Source organism: Trichomycterus rosablanca, chromosome 9 (genome assembly GCF_030014385.1).
Source record: "Trichomycterus rosablanca isolate fTriRos1 chromosome 9, fTriRos1.hap1, whole genome shotgun sequence".
NCBI classification, from domain to species: Eukaryota; Metazoa; Chordata; class Actinopteri; order Siluriformes; family Trichomycteridae; genus Trichomycterus; species Trichomycterus rosablanca.
The window spans coordinates 14,165,250-14,184,449 of record NC_085996.1 but is presented as its reverse complement, the minus strand read 5'-3'; the positions used below and the strand labels follow the sequence as shown (position 1 = coordinate 14,184,449).

At 41.1% G+C, this 19,200-nt stretch overlaps 1 protein-coding gene across 3 annotated transcripts in view; it reads left to right on the top strand.

Moving 5' to 3' along the window:
• The window catches only part of wasf1 (WASP family member 1), a 135,205-nt gene that overhangs the window by 100,399 nt on the left and 15,606 nt on the right, over nucleotides 1–19,200 (top strand). For 2 of the 3 annotated variants that reach the window (XM_063001164.1, XM_063001162.1), the window contains 2 exons: nucleotides 910–1,027; nucleotides 17,992–18,048. In XM_063001164.1, the coding sequence (XP_062857234.1) occupies nucleotides 910–1,027; nucleotides 17,992–18,048 (175 nt within the window). The remainder of the gene's footprint in view (nucleotides 1–909; nucleotides 1,028–17,991; nucleotides 18,049–19,200) is intronic. The other variant, XM_063001163.1, reaches the window with a different exon arrangement.

The following is a 19,200-nucleotide window of genomic DNA, read 5'->3' as shown; positions in this document are numbered from 1 at the left end:
AGCAAGCTTCTACATTCAGAGCTTGAGTGTGTTTATCTCATTTGTCATGACGGAGCAGTTTAATAAAAAATCTTGCGTACTTAGAGGTGAGGCTATCAAGCTCTTAATTAATAATATTTATAACCCCTGTGGTAACATAATAAACAGTAGATTTATGTATTAACAATACACTCTATAGCCAAAAATATGTGGACACCTCTAAATACTAAGATCAGTTGTTGCAGCCTTATTGCACTCATTGCTAATGTGTATAAATTAATTTTTGAAAATAAATAATATGCTTCTTGCTTTGTTTGGCAACAGTTTAAGGAAGGCCCTTTCCTTTACTTTGTTTGGAACACTAAAGCTAGGAAGAGATTCACTTCAGTTGCTAAGTTCAAGTTTTGTGAGCACTGAAGCAAGCTTCTACATTCAGAGCTTGAGTGTGTTTATCTCATTTGTCATGACGGAGCAGTTTAATAAAAAATATTTCAGACTAAGAAATAAGGACATTAAGCTTTTAAGTACTACTATGTATAATAAACGATAGCTTTATGCATTAACTATACGCCAAAAATATGTGGACAGGAGTAAAAGTGAAAGTTGATAGAAATTTTATAGCTCACATAAAAAATAACAGATACTCTAAAAAAATTACTTAAGGACTGTTTTATATACTGTATGCTGTATTATTACTTTGTTACAGTATACCACTAATCCCAAGACTGCCATGGGATGTTCTTTACATAAACACTGAAATATTCTGTGAAAAAGAAATACTAACAAATAATAGCATTTAACATTTTCCACTTTTAGTAGAAAACATCACAGCAGAAAATAAATCTGTCCTATATTTTAGCTTCTACCTCTATAGAAAGCTCTGTCTCTGTGTCTGTGTCTGATTCTGATTCTCTTTTTTAAACTCTGTAGGGATGATGGGAAGGATTCTCTGAAGTTCTACACCAACCCGTCCTACTTCTTTGACCTGTGGAGAGAGAAGATGCTGCAGGACACTGAGGACAAGAGGAAGGAGAAGAGAAAGCAGAAGGTAGGGAGAGCAGGGAGCACATACAGAAGGAAATGTGGCCTTAATCAGAAGAATTAGATTAATGATTTCAAACGTCATACTCAAAGAACCAGTAAAAGCTTGTAAATTAGGTTTTGTGTGTGCGTGTGTGTGTGTGGTGTGTCTGCATGTATGTAAGTGAATTAGGCTAAAAGCCACAATACACTGGACACTGCTGATAAATTAAATCCATATTTTGTTCCCACTGTTGTCCCTTGTTATGTCCACAGCAACTTCCGCTCTTCTTATGTAATATACTTTCAGTGCTTATATACACTTCAAATTTATACCCATGATGTTTTTCGTCATTGTCCCTATATATATGAACACAAAAGTAGACAGATAAGCCAAAACATCAGAACCACCCACCTAATATGCAGTCAAAAAAGCTCTGACCCTCTGACCCATCGAGACCTGGACTCAACAGGACATCTGATTGTGACCTGTGGTATCTTCTCCAATAGGGTTTTGGTTGCGAGCCGAAAAAAAAGGGCCGCACAGAAAAATAATAATAATTCAATAAACATGTACGCAAACGCCCCCTTGTGGAGGCTTTATGTTACATCTTGTATAGAGAGAGTAAAATGCACTGTGTTGCCTGGGTCACCTAAAAATCATTGAAACTACGTTATGAGGTAGATCATCCCAGAGATGTTCACAAGTCACAAAATACGAGCCCGAGTCATGTCACGAGTCTTTAGGCTAGAGTCAGAGTCAAGGCACGAGTCTTTAGGCTAGAGTCCAAGTCAAGTCACGAGTCAATATAATCTACACAAAACATATATTGGAAATGTAGTGTAGAAATAAACAAATAATATGTAAGTTCAGATAAACAACAACAACAGATTAGCGACTGTATTTAGCCGTTTTACTTAGTGCCTTTACTTTCCTAGTCATTGTGCAAATAAATGTAATTTCCATAACAAGAAGCTACCAGTTAAAAGCTTAAACTGATAAATTTTGTCTTCACTGCAAAACAGAAGCGTGCGATAAATCACGGCACAGCGGCCAAAATCCAAAACACAGCAAAAAAATCATAACCACTGCTTACCTTAGCTTATGTTCTTCCAGATGCTATTAAATTTATAACCGTGTGTCCCATTAGGAATATAATCCGTTATTTTGTAAATGTGCTTATAATTAAAAACCTCCAAACTTTTCCCGGTTGTGAAGTAAAACACGAACTTGTTAGAAAGCCAATCAAGCGTTTCATTAACACATCATCTGTGTGACGCTAACTGAATAAATGCAAATAACAGCATTTCTTACTAAAACTTCAAATCAAAAGGTCTGATTGATTCAGAAAGCGTCCTTTCAACCATTAGCGCCAATTCTGTAGGAGCATTCCAGTCACACAAGTTGTTCCTGTGATGTGCACTATGTAGGGTATTTCACCATTTTAAGTGAGATTCCAATCCAAAGGTAATGAAAATGTTCAAATGAAGTGAACTTTAAAGTATGTAGGGAGTAGGGAGCGATGCTTTATCACTACGCCGGAAGCTGGCTGGAACATTTACCCATTGCGTGTGTTGCGGGTTTAGACGGCCGGAGCGTTATTAGAGAGCAAGAAAATTTATAATAATCATCATTTGAAGAGTCATTAGAAACGAGACTCGAGTCCCCATCACTGGATCATCCTACAGTTGGTCCTGGTGCTGTTTGTTGCACGAGTGAACTATGCACACACCCTGCTGTTCACATGATTTGTCGGATCAGTCGACCTTCTTCCATTGCTCATGTCCAGATCGAATGCCCGCTTGTTCATTGTGGTGAAAAAAAACCTTGATAAGGTTTATAATTAGGGCCCTACTAAATTCACGGGAATATGTGCTTAATTTCACGGACCTTGTTTTTCAAAAATCACAGATTTCAGGGATTTTTAAAGAAAAGTGCCACATTTCTTGGTGGTCATTAAATTACACTCATAAATTGAATGATAAAATATATGGGAGCTACGATACACAGCATAGTCTACGTTATTGGTTGAATGTAAACCTAGAACATCCAGCAACGGTTTCAAAGACAAAAAATCTCGTCCGTGTTTCAACGTCCGAGTTTGAACTTCTGCGTTCAAACTCAGTTACCCTAGTAGTGTTTTTATCTTAAATTTCAAATATCAAGGAAAAATGGACAAGCGAGTTTTTGAGCGAGTTTGACAGGGGCCAAATTGTGATGGCTAGACGACTGGGTCAGAGCATCTCCAAAACTGCAGCTCTTGTGGGGTGTTCCTTGTCTCCAGTAGTCAGTATCTATCAAAAGTGGTCCTAGGAAGGAACGGTGGAAACCGGCGACAGGGTCATGGGCGGCCAAGGCTCATTGATGCACGTGGGGAGCGAAGTCTGGCCCGTGTGGTCCGATCCAACAGACGAGCTACTGTAGCTCAAACTGCTGAAGGAGTTAATGCTGGTTCTGATAGAAAGATGTCAGAATACACAGTGCATCACAGTTTGTTGCGTATAGGGCAGCAAAGTGGGGACCAAGTGTAGAGTAGAGGAAAAGATGTGTGGTGTTGGGGTGTATAGCTAGAAGGGCTCAATGAAACAGGGCCAGAGTGTGTATGTGATGCACTGTGGGTGAATGCTTTTACAGTGATGTGTTTGGGTGGATGCTTTTACAGTGATAACTAGTTTAGCCAGACCTCCTGCACAATAGAGACCACCGCAGCTCTGGCAGATTGAAAGCCCTCATGCTGACTTGTGCCTAAATTACACACAAACACACCTCCTCTATTCCAGCACTGCAGGCTAATCAGGGACTAATCAAAAGCAGATTTGTGCTGTTATGCATCAGGGAATCACACTAATCAATCACCAGCATCGTCTTCTCCGTCACTCCTGTGCTACCTGCTTGTAGTACCGACCTTACATGCATTTCCAACAAACCGGGTATGTTATGTCTTCTGTAGTGAAATTAAACCTTGATCATAATCAGGCTTTCCAGCAAAACAATTATTTCAAGCACACTTTCAAATCAACCAAAGCTTGGTTAAGAAATCAGTCCTGGAATATCCTGGAGTGGCCTTTTAAGTCTCCAGCTTTAAATCCCATAATAATTGTTTTGATTTAGAAGAGGATTAACACACATGGTGTATGAAAAGAAAACATCACTTGTCTCTAACTGTACATCTAGAATGAGTGCTGACATGGTATGTGTTCCTAATAAAAAGGCCAGTAAGTGTAAACCATATTTAAAATCCCAACAATACTGCTGCACCTAATACACTGACAGTGATACACTTTACACCTCCTGACTTTTTGCACATATTATTGTGTTGTGGATTTGATTTTAAAATGTATAGTTTTGAATTTTTACCCTCCTACACTAAAAATATGTTTGACAGTACTTCAGTCTTACAACCCCAAATCAGAAAAAAATTGGGACAGTAGGGAAAATGCAAATAAAATAAAAACGCAGTGTTCCTTACATTTACTTTGACTTTTATTTGATTGTAGACAGTTTGAACCCAAGATATTTCATGTTTTATCTACTCAACTTTTCATTTCATAATAAACATCCATTTCTGCATTTCAGACCTGCAACACATTCCAAAAAATGTTGGGACAGGGGCAATTTAGGGCTAGTAATGAGGTGAAAAAACTAAATAATGATGACTCAACAATAGCTGATATAACCACATGGGTGAGGGATTACTTTGGCAAACCTTTATCAAGCACTACAATACAGAGTTACATGCACAAATGCCACTTAAAACTTTACCGTGCAAAATAGAAACCTTATGTTAACCGTGTCCAGAAGGGCCACTCAGGTGGTGCAGCGGTAAAAACACACGCTGGAACCATCCCCATCCCCCCACTCCACCCCCCAGTCTTCAGTCCTCATTCTCACTGATATTAAAGCTGACAAGCTGCATCTCTAAATTATTCTCCATCATGTCTTACACACACACACACACACACACACACACACACACACACACAGACACAGAAGCACTGGACACAAGGCAGGATACCACCCTGGACAGGGCAACTAACCATCAGGGACACAGGGATGCTTACCCATCTATTTACTCACTTACACCTGATTGCAGTTGGGAAAGCCAATCCACCTTCTTCATGATTTTTGGGAGGTGAAATGATGGCAGAGGAAGCCTGTATGGAAACCGGGAGAACATAGAGAGTAACCAGGATAGTCAGGGTTGCGGAGGTTCCGGTTCCACTGGGAAATACTAGGCGCAAGGCAGGAATGACCTGGACAGGGCGCTAAACCTCTGCAGACATAGCCAGTTGTGACTGTAGATGCTCGGCTGACCGGATTCGAATCTCAGTGGTGCTATCAGCCAGCTGAGCGGGATAGTGTAATAGACCGCTGCACCACCTGACTGCCCTATTCAATTAAAATGATCCTATAGTTGCCCTACTTTTTGGGCAAATATCAGTTGTGTGGTATATTTTTTCTCATGTCCATGTGGGATTCTTTCAGGTACTTCGACTTTCTACCATCTTCAAATAAATTAGTTATGACCTAAAAATATGGCCAAGATGGCCATGAGACCATGAGCATGATAGACCCAGCTTTAGAACTAATTAATGGGAAGCAATATGGAGTTGCATCCGTCTTTGTGCCTATAACAGACTCTACTCTTGTACGATGGATAGATGAATGAATGGATAGGTGGGTAGATGGATGGATAGATGGATTGGATGCATAGGTTGGTAAGTGAGTGGGTAGTTGGATGGATGTATAGATAGGCAGATAGACAGATAAATAAATGGATAGGTGGGTAGGTGGATGGATGAATGGATGGACGGACAGACAGACATACAGATAGAAAGATGAATGAATGGATAGGTGGGCAGATGGATGGATGGATGCATTGGTTGGCGAGTGAGTGGGTAGTTGGATGGATGTATAGATAGATAGGCAGACAGACAGATAGATGGATGAATGGATAGGTGGGTAGATGAATGGATAGATAGATAGATAGATAGATAGATAGATAGATAGATAGATAGATAGATAGATAGATAGATAGATAGATAGATAGATAGATGGGTGGGTGGGTCAGAGAGTCAGAGTCAGAGAGGTTTTATTGTCATTTCAGCAAGTACATATTGAAACGAAACAGCGTTCCTCTAGGATCACGGTGTAACACGGTACAAAAAGTGCAAGACAAAACAGTGTAAATACAAAACAGTGTAAGTACAACAATAAATACAAAAAATCCTATAATAAATAACTACAAAAGATATTCCTAATTATCCCTAATCTAAACAAGTAATTAGAAGACAGGACTAAAGACAAGTGTTAGTACATGATGGTGAATAGATGGTACAATGGTTCATGAGGTAGTGACATGTTGTACATTAGCAGCGTAAAATTGGCAATGGAGCCTAAAAAGTAAATAAGGTGCAAAAATACAAAAAGACTTTTCAATATTTGAATAAACAGTAAAATTGGCAATGGAGATAAGGTGCCTAAGAAGTAAATAAGGTGCAAAAATACAAAAATACTTTTTCAATATTTGAATAAACAGGTAAAATAAAAAACTGTGTGGCAGCAGAAAAATTTCCGGAGGAAATTGTTACAGTACTGAGTTAAGGAGTCTGATTGCTTTTGGGATAAAACTGTTACACAGTCTGGTTGTGTTAGTCCGGATGCTTGGTGCTCTTGACGATCTCAACAGATGAGCCGTCGATGTGCAGTGGGGAGTGGTCCCTTAGTGTCTTTCTAAAGTCAATGACCATCTCTTTGGTTTTATCCACATTCAGAGACAGGTTGTTGACTTGGCACCAGTCCGTTAGATGTTGTATCTCCTCTCTGTACGCTGACTCATCGTTGTTGCTGATGAGTCCCACCACAGTTGTGTCGTCTGCAAACTTAACGATGGAATTCGAGCTGTGCATTGCTGTACAGTCGTGCGTAAGCAGAGTAAACAGCAGTGGACTGATCACACAGCCTTGGGGAGCCTTGGGGTGCTCAGTGTGGTGGTGCTGGAGGTGTTCTTACCGATCCGGACGGACTGAGGTCTCTCAGTCAAGAAATCCAGGATCCAGTTCCAGAGAGAGGTGTTCAGGCCCAGCGTGCTCAGCTTTCCAATTAGATGCTGAGGAATGATGGTGTTGAATGCTGAGCTAAAGTCTATGAACAGCAGTGAGTGAGTGGGTAGTTGGCTGGATGTATAGATAGATGGACAGATGGACGGACAGATAGATAGATGGATGAATGGATAGATGGTGGGTAGATGGTTGGTTGGATGGATGGATGGATGGATAGATATGTCTGCTGGGGTACCAGGACACCGATATTGTCAAATCTTTTGGCTTTATGGACCTCGGTTTCCATCCATTACTTTTGGAAACCAGATCCACCATGAGAATGAAATAAAAATTTATTATGTTAATAGGTAGAAAATAATGGAAATAATGGGGAAAACCTACTTACTGGATTGGTCATGATCAAACGTTCAAGTGGGGGTGTAAGATTTACCAGCTCTACAGACTGCAGTTTATTTTTAAATGCTCTACTTAGCTCTAGCTCTATAGTCGTGTATTGAATGTGTGAATGGGTGTTGTTTCTTAAAAAAAAAAAAGAACTCAGACTTGTCAGACTGTAAAGTGTGGTATTTATGAGCTCTGTATCCAACCAGTTTTTCTACTCTCACACATTCACACACCAGTCTGTTTTTACACCTTTTAGATTTGAGGAGTAAGTAGGACACAGTCTAGATGAAACTGAAAATCTGGTAATAGGAAGCACTGGAAGTGTGTCATCGCACATACACTTTAAAAAATCACCCAAACCTATTGTTACCAGGCTGTGAAATCAACTATTAAAGCACAGCGGGTCTGTGCCCCTGCCATCCTACACCAGTCACACTGTCAACAGCCTTGGCCCATTATCCCACCACCCATAGTTACCAAGGCAGTGCCATCTGTAATTCAGTTAGACTGCATTTACACAGTCAGAGGGGGAATTAAACTGTCAGGTTGTATTTCATTGTATGTTATTAGAATTTACATAATAGGTGTATTGTTGAAATGCACATTGAAATGTGAAAAGTCTCGTGTTCTGAAAAGCATGTTTGCTAAACTTTGTTGCCAGTCATCCTTGCGGCTTGATGTAATTATGTATAAATTGGTTTATGGTTTATGAAAGCATCTACGCTACTGCGCAAGTAGGGTGTGGGTTGCATGAAGCATAGCGTTGCTCTCTGTATGTGATATGGCTGTATGTGGAAACCAAACACTGGCAGGTGATGAGAAGCGGCTGGCGAATGGTTACCTGTCAGAGGGAATGCTTGATGGTCTACTTGGCCAAAATGAAGTTAGTGCAAGCAGCAGTGCAGTTACAACTAGGTAAACGGGGGGGCGGTGGTCAAAGGCCTGAGATGGATTGGCACACTGTTCAGGGTATGGATGGATGGATGGATGGATGGAAGAGTGGGTTTGGATGGATGGATGGATGGATGGAAGAGTGGATGGATGGATGGATGGATGGATGGATGGATGGATGGATAGATGGATGGATAGGTGGGTGGTAAGTGAAGAATACTTGATGGTCTACTTGGCCAAAACGAAGTTAGTGCAAGCAGCAGCGCAGTTACAACTAGGTATTAGAAATGACTTGGTTGGGAGACCTGTGGTGGTGGATGGATGGATGGATGGATGGATGGATGGATGGATGGGTGGGTGGGTGGATAAGTGTGTAGTTGAATGAATGGATGGATGGATGGATGGATGTGTGGGTAAGTGTGTAGTTGAATGAATGGATGGATGGATGGGTGGGTGGGTAAGTGGGTAGTTGAATGAATGGATAAATGGATGGATGAGTGGGTGGGTAGTTTAAATAAATATCAAAGGCCTGTGATGAATTGGCACCCTGTTCAGGGTATTCCTGCCTTTCATTTAGTGTTTTCCAGTGTAAACTGACCACTGTGACCCTGATAGGATAAATTGGTTGATTGAGTTTATAGGGTGTATGAGCCTTAGACTTCGGCAGAAAGATGTCACTCTGTGTGTGTGTGGTCATGAGAAGCTGGAGCTAGGACCCTGGGGGCAGCTGAGCCACCTGTAAAGGAGAATCATTCTCAAAATGAATGTAGGGCAATGTATCTTTAGTTGTACAACCCCAAATCAAAAAAGTTGGGACAGTATGGAAAATGCAACATTCCTGCATTTCAGGCCTTACAACAACAGTTGATTGCAATCATGGTTTGGTACAAAAGCAGTATCCAGGAATGGCTGAGTCAGATGATCAGAGGATCTCCAGTTTGTCAACAAATGCAGGAGAAAATGATTAAAATGTTTAAAAACAATGAACCTCAAAGAAAGACTGGAAGGGATTTGCATATTTCTCCCTCTACAGTGCATAATATCATTAAACCATTCAAAGAATCAGGAGGAAATTCAGTACGTAAAGGCCAAGGGTGCAAGCTTAAGCTGAACGCCCGTGATCTTCAATCCCTCAGGCGGCACTGCATCAAGAACCGCCACTCCACAATAGCTGATATAACCACATGGGTGAGGGATTACTTTGGCAAACCTTTATCAAGCACTACAATACAGAGTTACATGCACAAATGCCACTTAAAACTTTACTGTGCAAAAAAGAAGCCTTATGTTAACCATGTCCAGAAGCGGTGTCGACTTCTCTGGACTCGAAGGCATCTAGGATGGACCATCACACAGTAGAAACGTATATTGTGGTCAGAGGAATTAGCATTCCAGGTCTTTTTTTGGAAAAAATGGACACCGTGTGCTTCGGACCAAAGACGAAAAGGACCATCCAGACTGTTATCAGTAACAAGTCCAAAAGCCAGGGTCTGTCATGGTATGGGGCTGTGTCAGTGCCCTTGGCAAAGTCATTTACACTTCTGTGATGGCAGCATTAAAAGGAATAGCAACATTACAAAGTGGTAAATGCTTTACTGTCCCAACTTTTTTTGGAATGTGTTGCAGGCCTGAAATGCAGGAATGGATGTTTATTAATTAATAGGTCTTTGTCCCATTAGACACGTTTATTAAACACACCACAGCTAGCAGAATATTCTCTAACCAATCCATCATCTGGTTCTCATGCGGTTTCTTGTAGTTCCTGCTACTTCTGTTTTATTTCCTGCAGCTGATCTCCCCTGTCTTCCCTTCTCTTCGTTCTTTCTCTAAGTCTGAGCAGCTTGAGATGCCCTGTCTAATTTTTCTTACAGGGTTTTAATGGTAACCCTCATGAGTTCTTCCCTTTCATGCCTGAGGTAAGACCAAAAAAAACCCATCCTGTACTCCAAGACTCCCAAAACCAAGAGATTCTGCCAGCCTGCTGAAATACTAATCACTAAACCCATTAACCTCCATTATAAAAACCAGCCACTGCAGAAACTCCACATGAGCTTGTTTATTCATTACGTCCAGTTAGAAACAGTGTAGAGCTAGCATATTTCTTTATTACCTAACTATAGTAAACAGTGCCAGGGGGTATTATTTGTTGTGTGCCGTACTTCTGACTTTGTTAAGTATGAGGGAGAAAAGATACACTATAAAAGATACACTATATGGCCAAAAGTATGTGACCACCTTGTCTAATCATTACATTGTTTTGGCCACATCCAAGCAGGCCACCGGAGTTCCTATCACAACAAATCTTGTCCTGCTGGAACAAGTAAGGACCTTCCCCAAAGTAGTGCCACACAGTTGTAAGCATATACAAACCCAATTCCAATTTTATTTGCATTTTTATCCCAATTTTCCTCCCAGTCTAGTCGTATCCAATGACTCGATTGCATTACGCTTCCTCTCATATTACTCATGTTGATCTCCACCCTGGTTGAGGAGAGCCGTGACTAACACACACCCCCTCCGACACGTGTGCAGTAACCGGCTGCATCTTTTCACCTGCACGAGGTGAATTTATATGTAGATCAGTCTTGTGTAAGGAGAGACACCCTGATGCTCACTACCCCTCGTCTCTGTGCAGGCGCCGTCAATCAGCACAAGCGTCAATGGCACTGAGAGCTTTCTTGGTTGTACCAAATCAACACTTAATCAGGCTCTTCTGTTACCCCTGCCATGCCCTAATAGCATATGGCATGGCAGGTGGGCATGATACTGCAATCCGTGCATTCCCACCCCTAATCGTTCTACACGGCAAGTGAGCTGTTACAGTATCAACATACTTCTGGACTTCTGGCTATATAGTGTAGCTCAGTATGGTTTTATACATGCACATAGATAGACCTTTATTTAAAAAAAGCCAGCAGAGAGCAATCCCTGCTCCCTCACCCCTAATTGTTCTACATGGCAGGTGAGCCATTACAGTTTCAACATACTTCTGACTATATAGTCTATGTATAAATATAGACTTGTATTATAATAAATAAGCCAGCAGAGAGCTGGCACTGAGGAAAGAATTTAAAGAGCTTTCTTGATTGTACCAAATTAACGCTTAATGAGACTCTTCCATTACCCCTGGCAGCCCTAATGGCACAGCAGGTGGACATGATACTGCAATCCCTGCTCCCTCATTCGTAATTGCTCTACGCCGCAGGTGAGACGTTACAGTATCAACATACTTCTGGCTATATAGTCTATGTATAAATATAAGCCAGTAGACAGCTGGCACTAAGGGCGGAATTTAAAGAACTTTCTTGGTTGTACCAAATTAACGCTTAATGAGGCTCTTCAATTTCCTTTCCCAGCCCTAATGGCATGATACTGCAATCCGTGCCTCCCACCCACAATTGTTCTACACGGCAGGTGGGCCATTACAGTATCCATGTATTTTTGGCTATATGGTGTAGCTCAGTATGGTTTTATGTATAAACATAGACTTTTAGGGCCTCTGCCAGCCCTTATGGCATGGCAGGTGGACATAATACTGCAATCCCTGCCTGCCACCCACAATTGCTCTACACGGCAGGTGGGCCGTTACAGTATAAACCTACTTCTGGCTATATAGTGTATATATAAACAGACTTTTATAATAAATAAATAAATAAATAAATGAATGAATGAATAAATAAATAAATAAATACATACATACATACATACATACATACATACATACATACATACATACATACAGTGTATCACAAAAGTGAGTACACCCCTCACATTTCTGCAAATATTTTATTATATCTTTTCATGGGACAACACTATAGAAATAAAACTTGGATATAACTTAGAGTAGTCAGTGTACAACTTGTATAGCAGTGTAGATTTACTGTCTTCTGAAAATAACTCAACACACAGCCATTAATGTCTAAATAGCTGGCAACATAAGTGAGTACACCCCACAGTGAACATGTCCAAATTGTGCCCAAAGTGTCAATATTTTGTGTGACCACCATTATTATCCAGCACTGCCTTAACCCTCCTGGGCATGGAATTCACCAGAGCTGCACAGGTTGCTACTGGAATCCTCTTCCACTCCTCCATGATGACATCACGGAGCTGGTGGATGTTAGACACCTTGAACTCCTCCACCTTCCACTTGAGGATGCGCCACAGGTGCTCAATTGGGTTTAGTCCATCACCTTTACCTTCAGCTTCCTCAGCAAGGCAGTTGTCATCTTGGAGGTTGTGTTTGGGGTCGTTATCCTGTTGGAAAACTGCCATGAGGCCCAGTTTTCGAAGGGAGGGGATCATGCTCTGTTTCAGAATGTCACAGTACATGTTGGAAATTATGTTTCCCTCAATGAACTGCAGCTCCCCAGTGCCAGCAACACTCATGCAGCCCAAGACCATGATGCTACCACCACCATGCTTGACTGTAGGCAAGATACAGTTGTCTTGGTACTTCTCACCAGGGCGCCGCCACACATGCTGGACACCATCTGAGCCAAACAAGTTTATCTTGGTCTCGTCAGACCACAGGGCATTCCAGTAATCCATGTTCTTGGACTGCTTGTCTTCAGCAAACTGTTTGCGGGCTTCTTGTGCGTCAGCTTCCTTCTGGGATGACGACCATGCAGACCGAGTTGATGCAGTGTGCGGCGTATGGTCTGAGCACTGACAGGCTGACCTCCCACGTCTTCAACCTCTGCAGCAATGCTGGCAGCACTCATGTGTCTATTTTTTAAAGCCAACCTCTGGATATGACGCCGAACACGTGGACTCAACTTCTTTGGTCGACCCTGGCGAAGCCTGTTCCGAGTGGAACCTGTCCTGGAAAACCGCTGTATGACCTTGGCCACCATGCTGTAGCTCAGTTTCAGGGTGTTAGCAATCTTCTTATAGCCCAGGCCATTTTTGTGGAGAGCAACAATTCTATTTCTCACATCCTCAGAGAGTTCTTTGCCATGAGGTGCCATGTTGAATATCCAGTGGCCAGTATGAGAGAATTGTACCCAAAACACCAAATTTAACAGCCCTGCTCCCCATTTACACCTGGGACCTTGACACATGACACCAGGGAGGGACAACGACACATTTGGGCACAATTTGGACATGTTCACTGTGGGGTGTACTCACTTATGTTGCCAGCTATTTAGACATTAATGGCTGTGTGTTGAGTTATTTTCAGAAGACAGTAAATCTACACTGCTATACAAGCTGTACACTGACTACTCTAAGTTATATCCAAGTTTCATGTCTATAGTGTTGTCCCATGAAAAGATATAATGAAATATTTGCAGAAATGTGAGGGGTGTACTCACTTTTGTGATACACTGTACATACATACATACATACATACATACATACATACATACATACATACATACATACATACATACATACATACATACATACATACATACATACATACATACATACATAAGCCAGCTGAGAGCTGGCACTGAGGGAAAAATTTAAAGAGCTTTCTTGGTTGTACCAAATTAACGCTTAATAAAGCTCTTCCATTACCCCTGCCAGCCCTAATGGCATGTGGCATAGCAGGTGGACATGATACTGCAACCCGTGCCTCCCACCAACAATTGCTCTACACTGCAGGTGGGCCATTACAGTATCCACACATTTTTGGCTATATAGTGTACCAAAGTATGGTTTTATACATAAACATAGACCTTTATTTTAAAAAAAGCCAGCAGAGAGCTGGCACTGAGGATGGCTTTCTTGGTTGTACAAAATTAACGCTTAATGAGGCTCTTCCATTATGCCTGCCAGCCCTAATGGCACAGCAGGTGGACATGATACTGCAATCCCTGCCTACCACTCACAATTGCTCTACACGGCAGGTTGGTTGTTACCGTATCAACATATTTCTGGCTATATAGTCTAGCTCAGTATGGTTTTATGTATAAACATAGACTTTTATTTTTAAAAAGCCAGCAGAGAGCTGGCACTGAGGATGGCGCTGAGGGCAGAATTTAAAGAGCTTTCTTGGTTGTACCAAATCAACGCTTAATGAGGCTCTTGCATTAACTCTTCAAGCCCTAATGGCATAGCAGGTAGACATGGTACTGCAATCCTTGCTCCCCCACCCCAATCACTTTACACGGCAGGTTACAGGGTACACTATATAGTGTACCTCACTATTGTTTTATGTATAAACATAGAACTAACAAAGTGGTGGTCTGGTGTGTGTGTGTGTGTGTGTGTGGGTGAGGAGGATAAAGCCTTGCTTATTTACAGTAATTAACCATAATCAGTCATTGTTAGTGCTTGATTATATTTACTTTGCCTCATCATTAACAGCAGTGGAGTAACACAAAGCATCTTTGTTTATATTTGCATGGAAATGAACACAATGCATGAGGATTTCCCAGCTGACAAACATTTATTCAACAAAGTGACCACAATTAATGAATCAACTTTTAATTCGGCATTTATCACACAACCTCAGGCTGTACTATAATATATATCAACACACCTTCACACAAAGCATTTGTACTTTTAACTTTTCATTTTGTCCTTTTTAATATTCATAAAGTTTTAAGGTAATCAATCAGTGAAACACTTTTTAATTAATTCTACTTTACTTGATAGCATATAATTTTTTTCTCCAGTCTGTATGTTTCATGCCACATTTTGTATTTTGTGTAATTGTTTTGTTTGTTTTTTGGGGGGTTTGATTGTTCTGCATGGTCTAATACAGTGGTCCCCAACTACCTGTTCGTGGGTCATTTAATACCAATTTATTACCAATTTCCAAAACTTTTCACCACTTATCACCACTAGGCGGGAGCAGCGTTTCATTGCAGCGTAAAAAGCTCAGGATTCACACTGATTTTCCATTCTATAGTTATATTATATGAAATCCTCCCGCCCCCGCCAGTCCGTGAAATTATATCCTATATGAAACCGGTCCGTGGTGCAAAAAAGTTTGGGGACTGCTGGTCTAATACACATCAAAGTTTTTTTTTTTTATTATTTATTTTAAGGCGTCTGGGTTACACAGCAGTCTCTTACGCCAGTGATCCCCAACCACTGGGCAGGTCATTTATTACTGCGCCACACAGAAAGAATAAATAATTAGAGATCGCTACAAGAGGAATTAAATTTCCAAAACTCTTCAGGTGTTATTGTCCACAATCACCACTAGGTGGGAGCAGTGTCTCATTGCAGCGTAAAAAGCTCAGGATTCACACTGATTTTCCATTCTATAGCTATGCTATTTTAAATCCCCCGCCCGTCCGTGAAATTATATCTTATATGAAACCAGTCCATGGTGCAAAAGGTTGGGGACTGCTGCCCTATGCTAGTCCGTCACTGCTGAGTAATAAGTATCAAGTTTAGGTCTCAATGGTCCCACCAACTTGGTTGCCACTCGGCAACTTGTTAGTCGTATCTGAGGAAGGGAAGGCCGTATGGGCAATCGATTCCTACTGACAGGTTAAGGCACTAACCCAAGCAGTGAAAGAATACAGAGATAGTAGAGTGATTCTTCCTATGTGTTGATGCTCCCCTAGAATCCGCTGCTGGTTAGTGTAAAGACATGGCTGAAGGGTTCATATATGATGCAGCTCTACTTAGCCAGTGTTGCTCAACCTGCACAGATTGCCAAAGTGCACCAAATAATTAAGGATATCCAGGTTAGGACAATGCAAAAGTAATCTGGTGCCCGCGTTCCCTTTACCAGGCATCCAGTCAGGTTGGTGGCACCACTGAGACTAGCGCACTAGACTGCTGCACCACCCGAGAGCTACATTATTATTTTATCATGGTAATGACATTTTTTAAACATTAACCAACATCTGAATGCTAATTGTTTTACACATTGTTTTAAAGCATGTCTAGATGAAGGATCATTTTAAATAAATACTCCAGCATTTAAGCCTCTATTTATAGAATTTTGGATATTTCTCCCAATCATTTGGCACTGTCTTGTTTCCTGTTAAAAAAGGAAACATACAGTTTAAGTCAAAATGTTATGTTAATGACATCTTGGGCGTTAACAACCCTAAATCAGAAAAAGTTGGGACAGTATGGAAAATGCAAATAAAATAAAATGCTCCTTATGTGTTCCTTACATTTACTTTGACTTTTACTTGATTGCAGACAGGATGATTCTGAGATATTTCATGTTATATCTGCTCAACTTCATTTTATTTGTTAATATACCTTGATTCCTGCATTTCAGGCCTGCAACACCTTCCAAAAATAGTTGGAATGGGGGCAATTTAGGGCTAGTAATGAGGTGAAAAAACTAAATAATGATGTGATTCCAAACAGGTGATGTCAACAGGTGATTGTAATCATGGTTTGGTACAAAAGCAGCATCCAGGACAGGCTGAGTCTTTAATGAGCAAAGATGATCAGAGGATCTCCAGTTTATCAACAAATGTGTGAGAAAATCATTGAAATGTTTAAAAACAATGAACCTCAAAGAAAGATTAGAAGGGATTTACATATTTCTCCCTCTACAGTGCATAATATCATTAAACCATTCAAGGAATCAGGAGGAATTTCAGTGCGTAAAGGCCAAGGGTGCAAGCTTAAGCTGAACGCCTGTGATCTTCCATCCCTCAGACGGCACTGCATCAAGAACCGCCACTCAACAATAGCTGATATAACCACATGGGTGAGGGATTACTTTGGCAAATCTTTATCAAGCACTACAATACAGAGTTACATGCACAAATGCCACTTAAAACTTTACTGTGCAAAAAAGAAGCCTTATGTTAACCATGTACAGAAGCGGCATCGACTTCTCCTGGCTCTGAGGCATCTAGGCATCACACAGTGGAAACGTGTATTGTGATCAGATTAATCAGCATTCCAGGTCTTTTTTGGAAAAAATGAACCATCCATACTGTTATCGGCAACAAGTCTAAAAGCCAGGGTCTGTCATGCTATGGGGCTGTGTCAGTGCCCTTGGCAAAGGTCATTTACACTTCTGTGATGGCAGCATTAATGCAGAAAAGTACATTGAACATTGACATCATCTTTTCCAGGGACGTCCATGCATTTTTCAACAAGACGATGCAAAACCACATGCTGCACACATTACAATGGCATGGCTGTGGAAGAAGAGGGTACGGGTACTGGACTGGCCTGCCTGCAGTCCTGACCTGTCCCCAATACAGAATATGTGGAGAATTTTGAAACGACTACCCCGTACTGTTGCACATCTTAAGACGTGTTTGCAGGAAGAATGGGACAAAATAAAAGCTGAAACACTAAATCACTTGGTCTCCTCGGTGCCAAAACATCTTTTAAGTGTGAAAAGGAATAGTGACATTACAAAGTGGTAAATGCTTTAATGTACCAACTTATTTTGGAATGCGTTGCAGGCCTGAAATGCAGGAATGGATGTTTATTAATAAATGAAATGAAGTTGAGCAGATAAAACATGAAATATATCAGGTTCACATATGTTTGACCAGTACATGTCCCCTACAAGTGTCTATAAGAAAATGCTGGAGTATTTCTTGAGAGCTTCATTACAGCTCTGTTTTACTAATGTGTTAGTTTATGTTATGTTCATGTGTCCACATACTAGAAACACATACTACATACTAGTGTTTTTGGGTGTGATTATGCTGTGTGGTTCATTATTGATTTTGTGTTTTTCACTTTGTTTTGTTTTTGTAGTTACAGGACCCTCGCTTGCATGATCAGGTCTATAAGTATTTAGACCTTCCAGGGCAGGTATGTGCATTAGAGAACTTACGTTAGTCCCTGAGGTGCTTCACTACAGGAAACAAAGGAATCTATGGCTATTCTATGACCTTATATCTTGTTTTTTTCCTCATGAAAATGAATAACCAAACTACTGTCATGGCCAAAAATATAGAGACGCCAAAGTATTGCGTACTATTCAAAGTCAAATTCATTTGTATATTGTGTTTTACAATGAACATAGAGAAATTCAGGTCCAGACTCGCCCACCTAGGGTGATAATGGTGAGAAAATAGCTTTTGCAACAGTGACACCTGCTATTAGGACACAAATAGTAGAAAGAATTACACTGATCAGCCATAACATTAAAACCACCTCCTTGTTTCTACAGTCACTGTCTATTTTATGAGCTCCACTTACCATATAGAAGCACTTTGTAGTACAGGCTTCGTCAGTCATTTCATATCCATTATACACCGACCAGGCATAACATTATGACCACTGACAGGTGAAGTGAATAACACTGGTTATCTCTTCATCACAACACCTGTTAGTGGGTGGGATATATTAGGCAGCAAGTGAACATTTCATCCTCAAAGTTGATGTGTTAGAAGCAGGAAAAATGGACAAGCGTAAGGATTTGAGCAAGTTTGACAAGGACCAAATTGTAATGGCTAGACAACTGGGTCAGAACATCTCCAAAACTGCAGCTCTTGTGGGGTGTTCCCGGTCTGCAGTGGTCAGTATTTATCAAAAGTGGTCCAAGGAAGGAACAGTGGTAAACCGTTGGCCAAGGCTCATCGATGCACGTGGGGAGCGAAGGCTGGCTCGTGTGGTCCGATCCAACAGACAAGCTACTGTAGCTCAAATTGCTGAAGAAGTTAATGCTGGTTCTGATAGAAAGGTGACAGAATACACAGTGCATCACAGTTTGTTGCATATGGGGCTGCATAGTTGTATACCAGTCAGGGTGCCCATGCTGACCCTTGTCCACCAAAAGCGCCAACAATGGGCACGTGAGCATCAGAACTGGACCACGGAGCAATGGAAGAAGGTGGCCTGGTCTGATGAATCACGTTTTCTTTTACATCATGTGGATGGTCGGGTGCGTGTGCGTTGCTTACCTGGGGAACATATGGCACCAGGATGCACTATGGGAAGAAGGCAAGCCGGCGGAGGCAG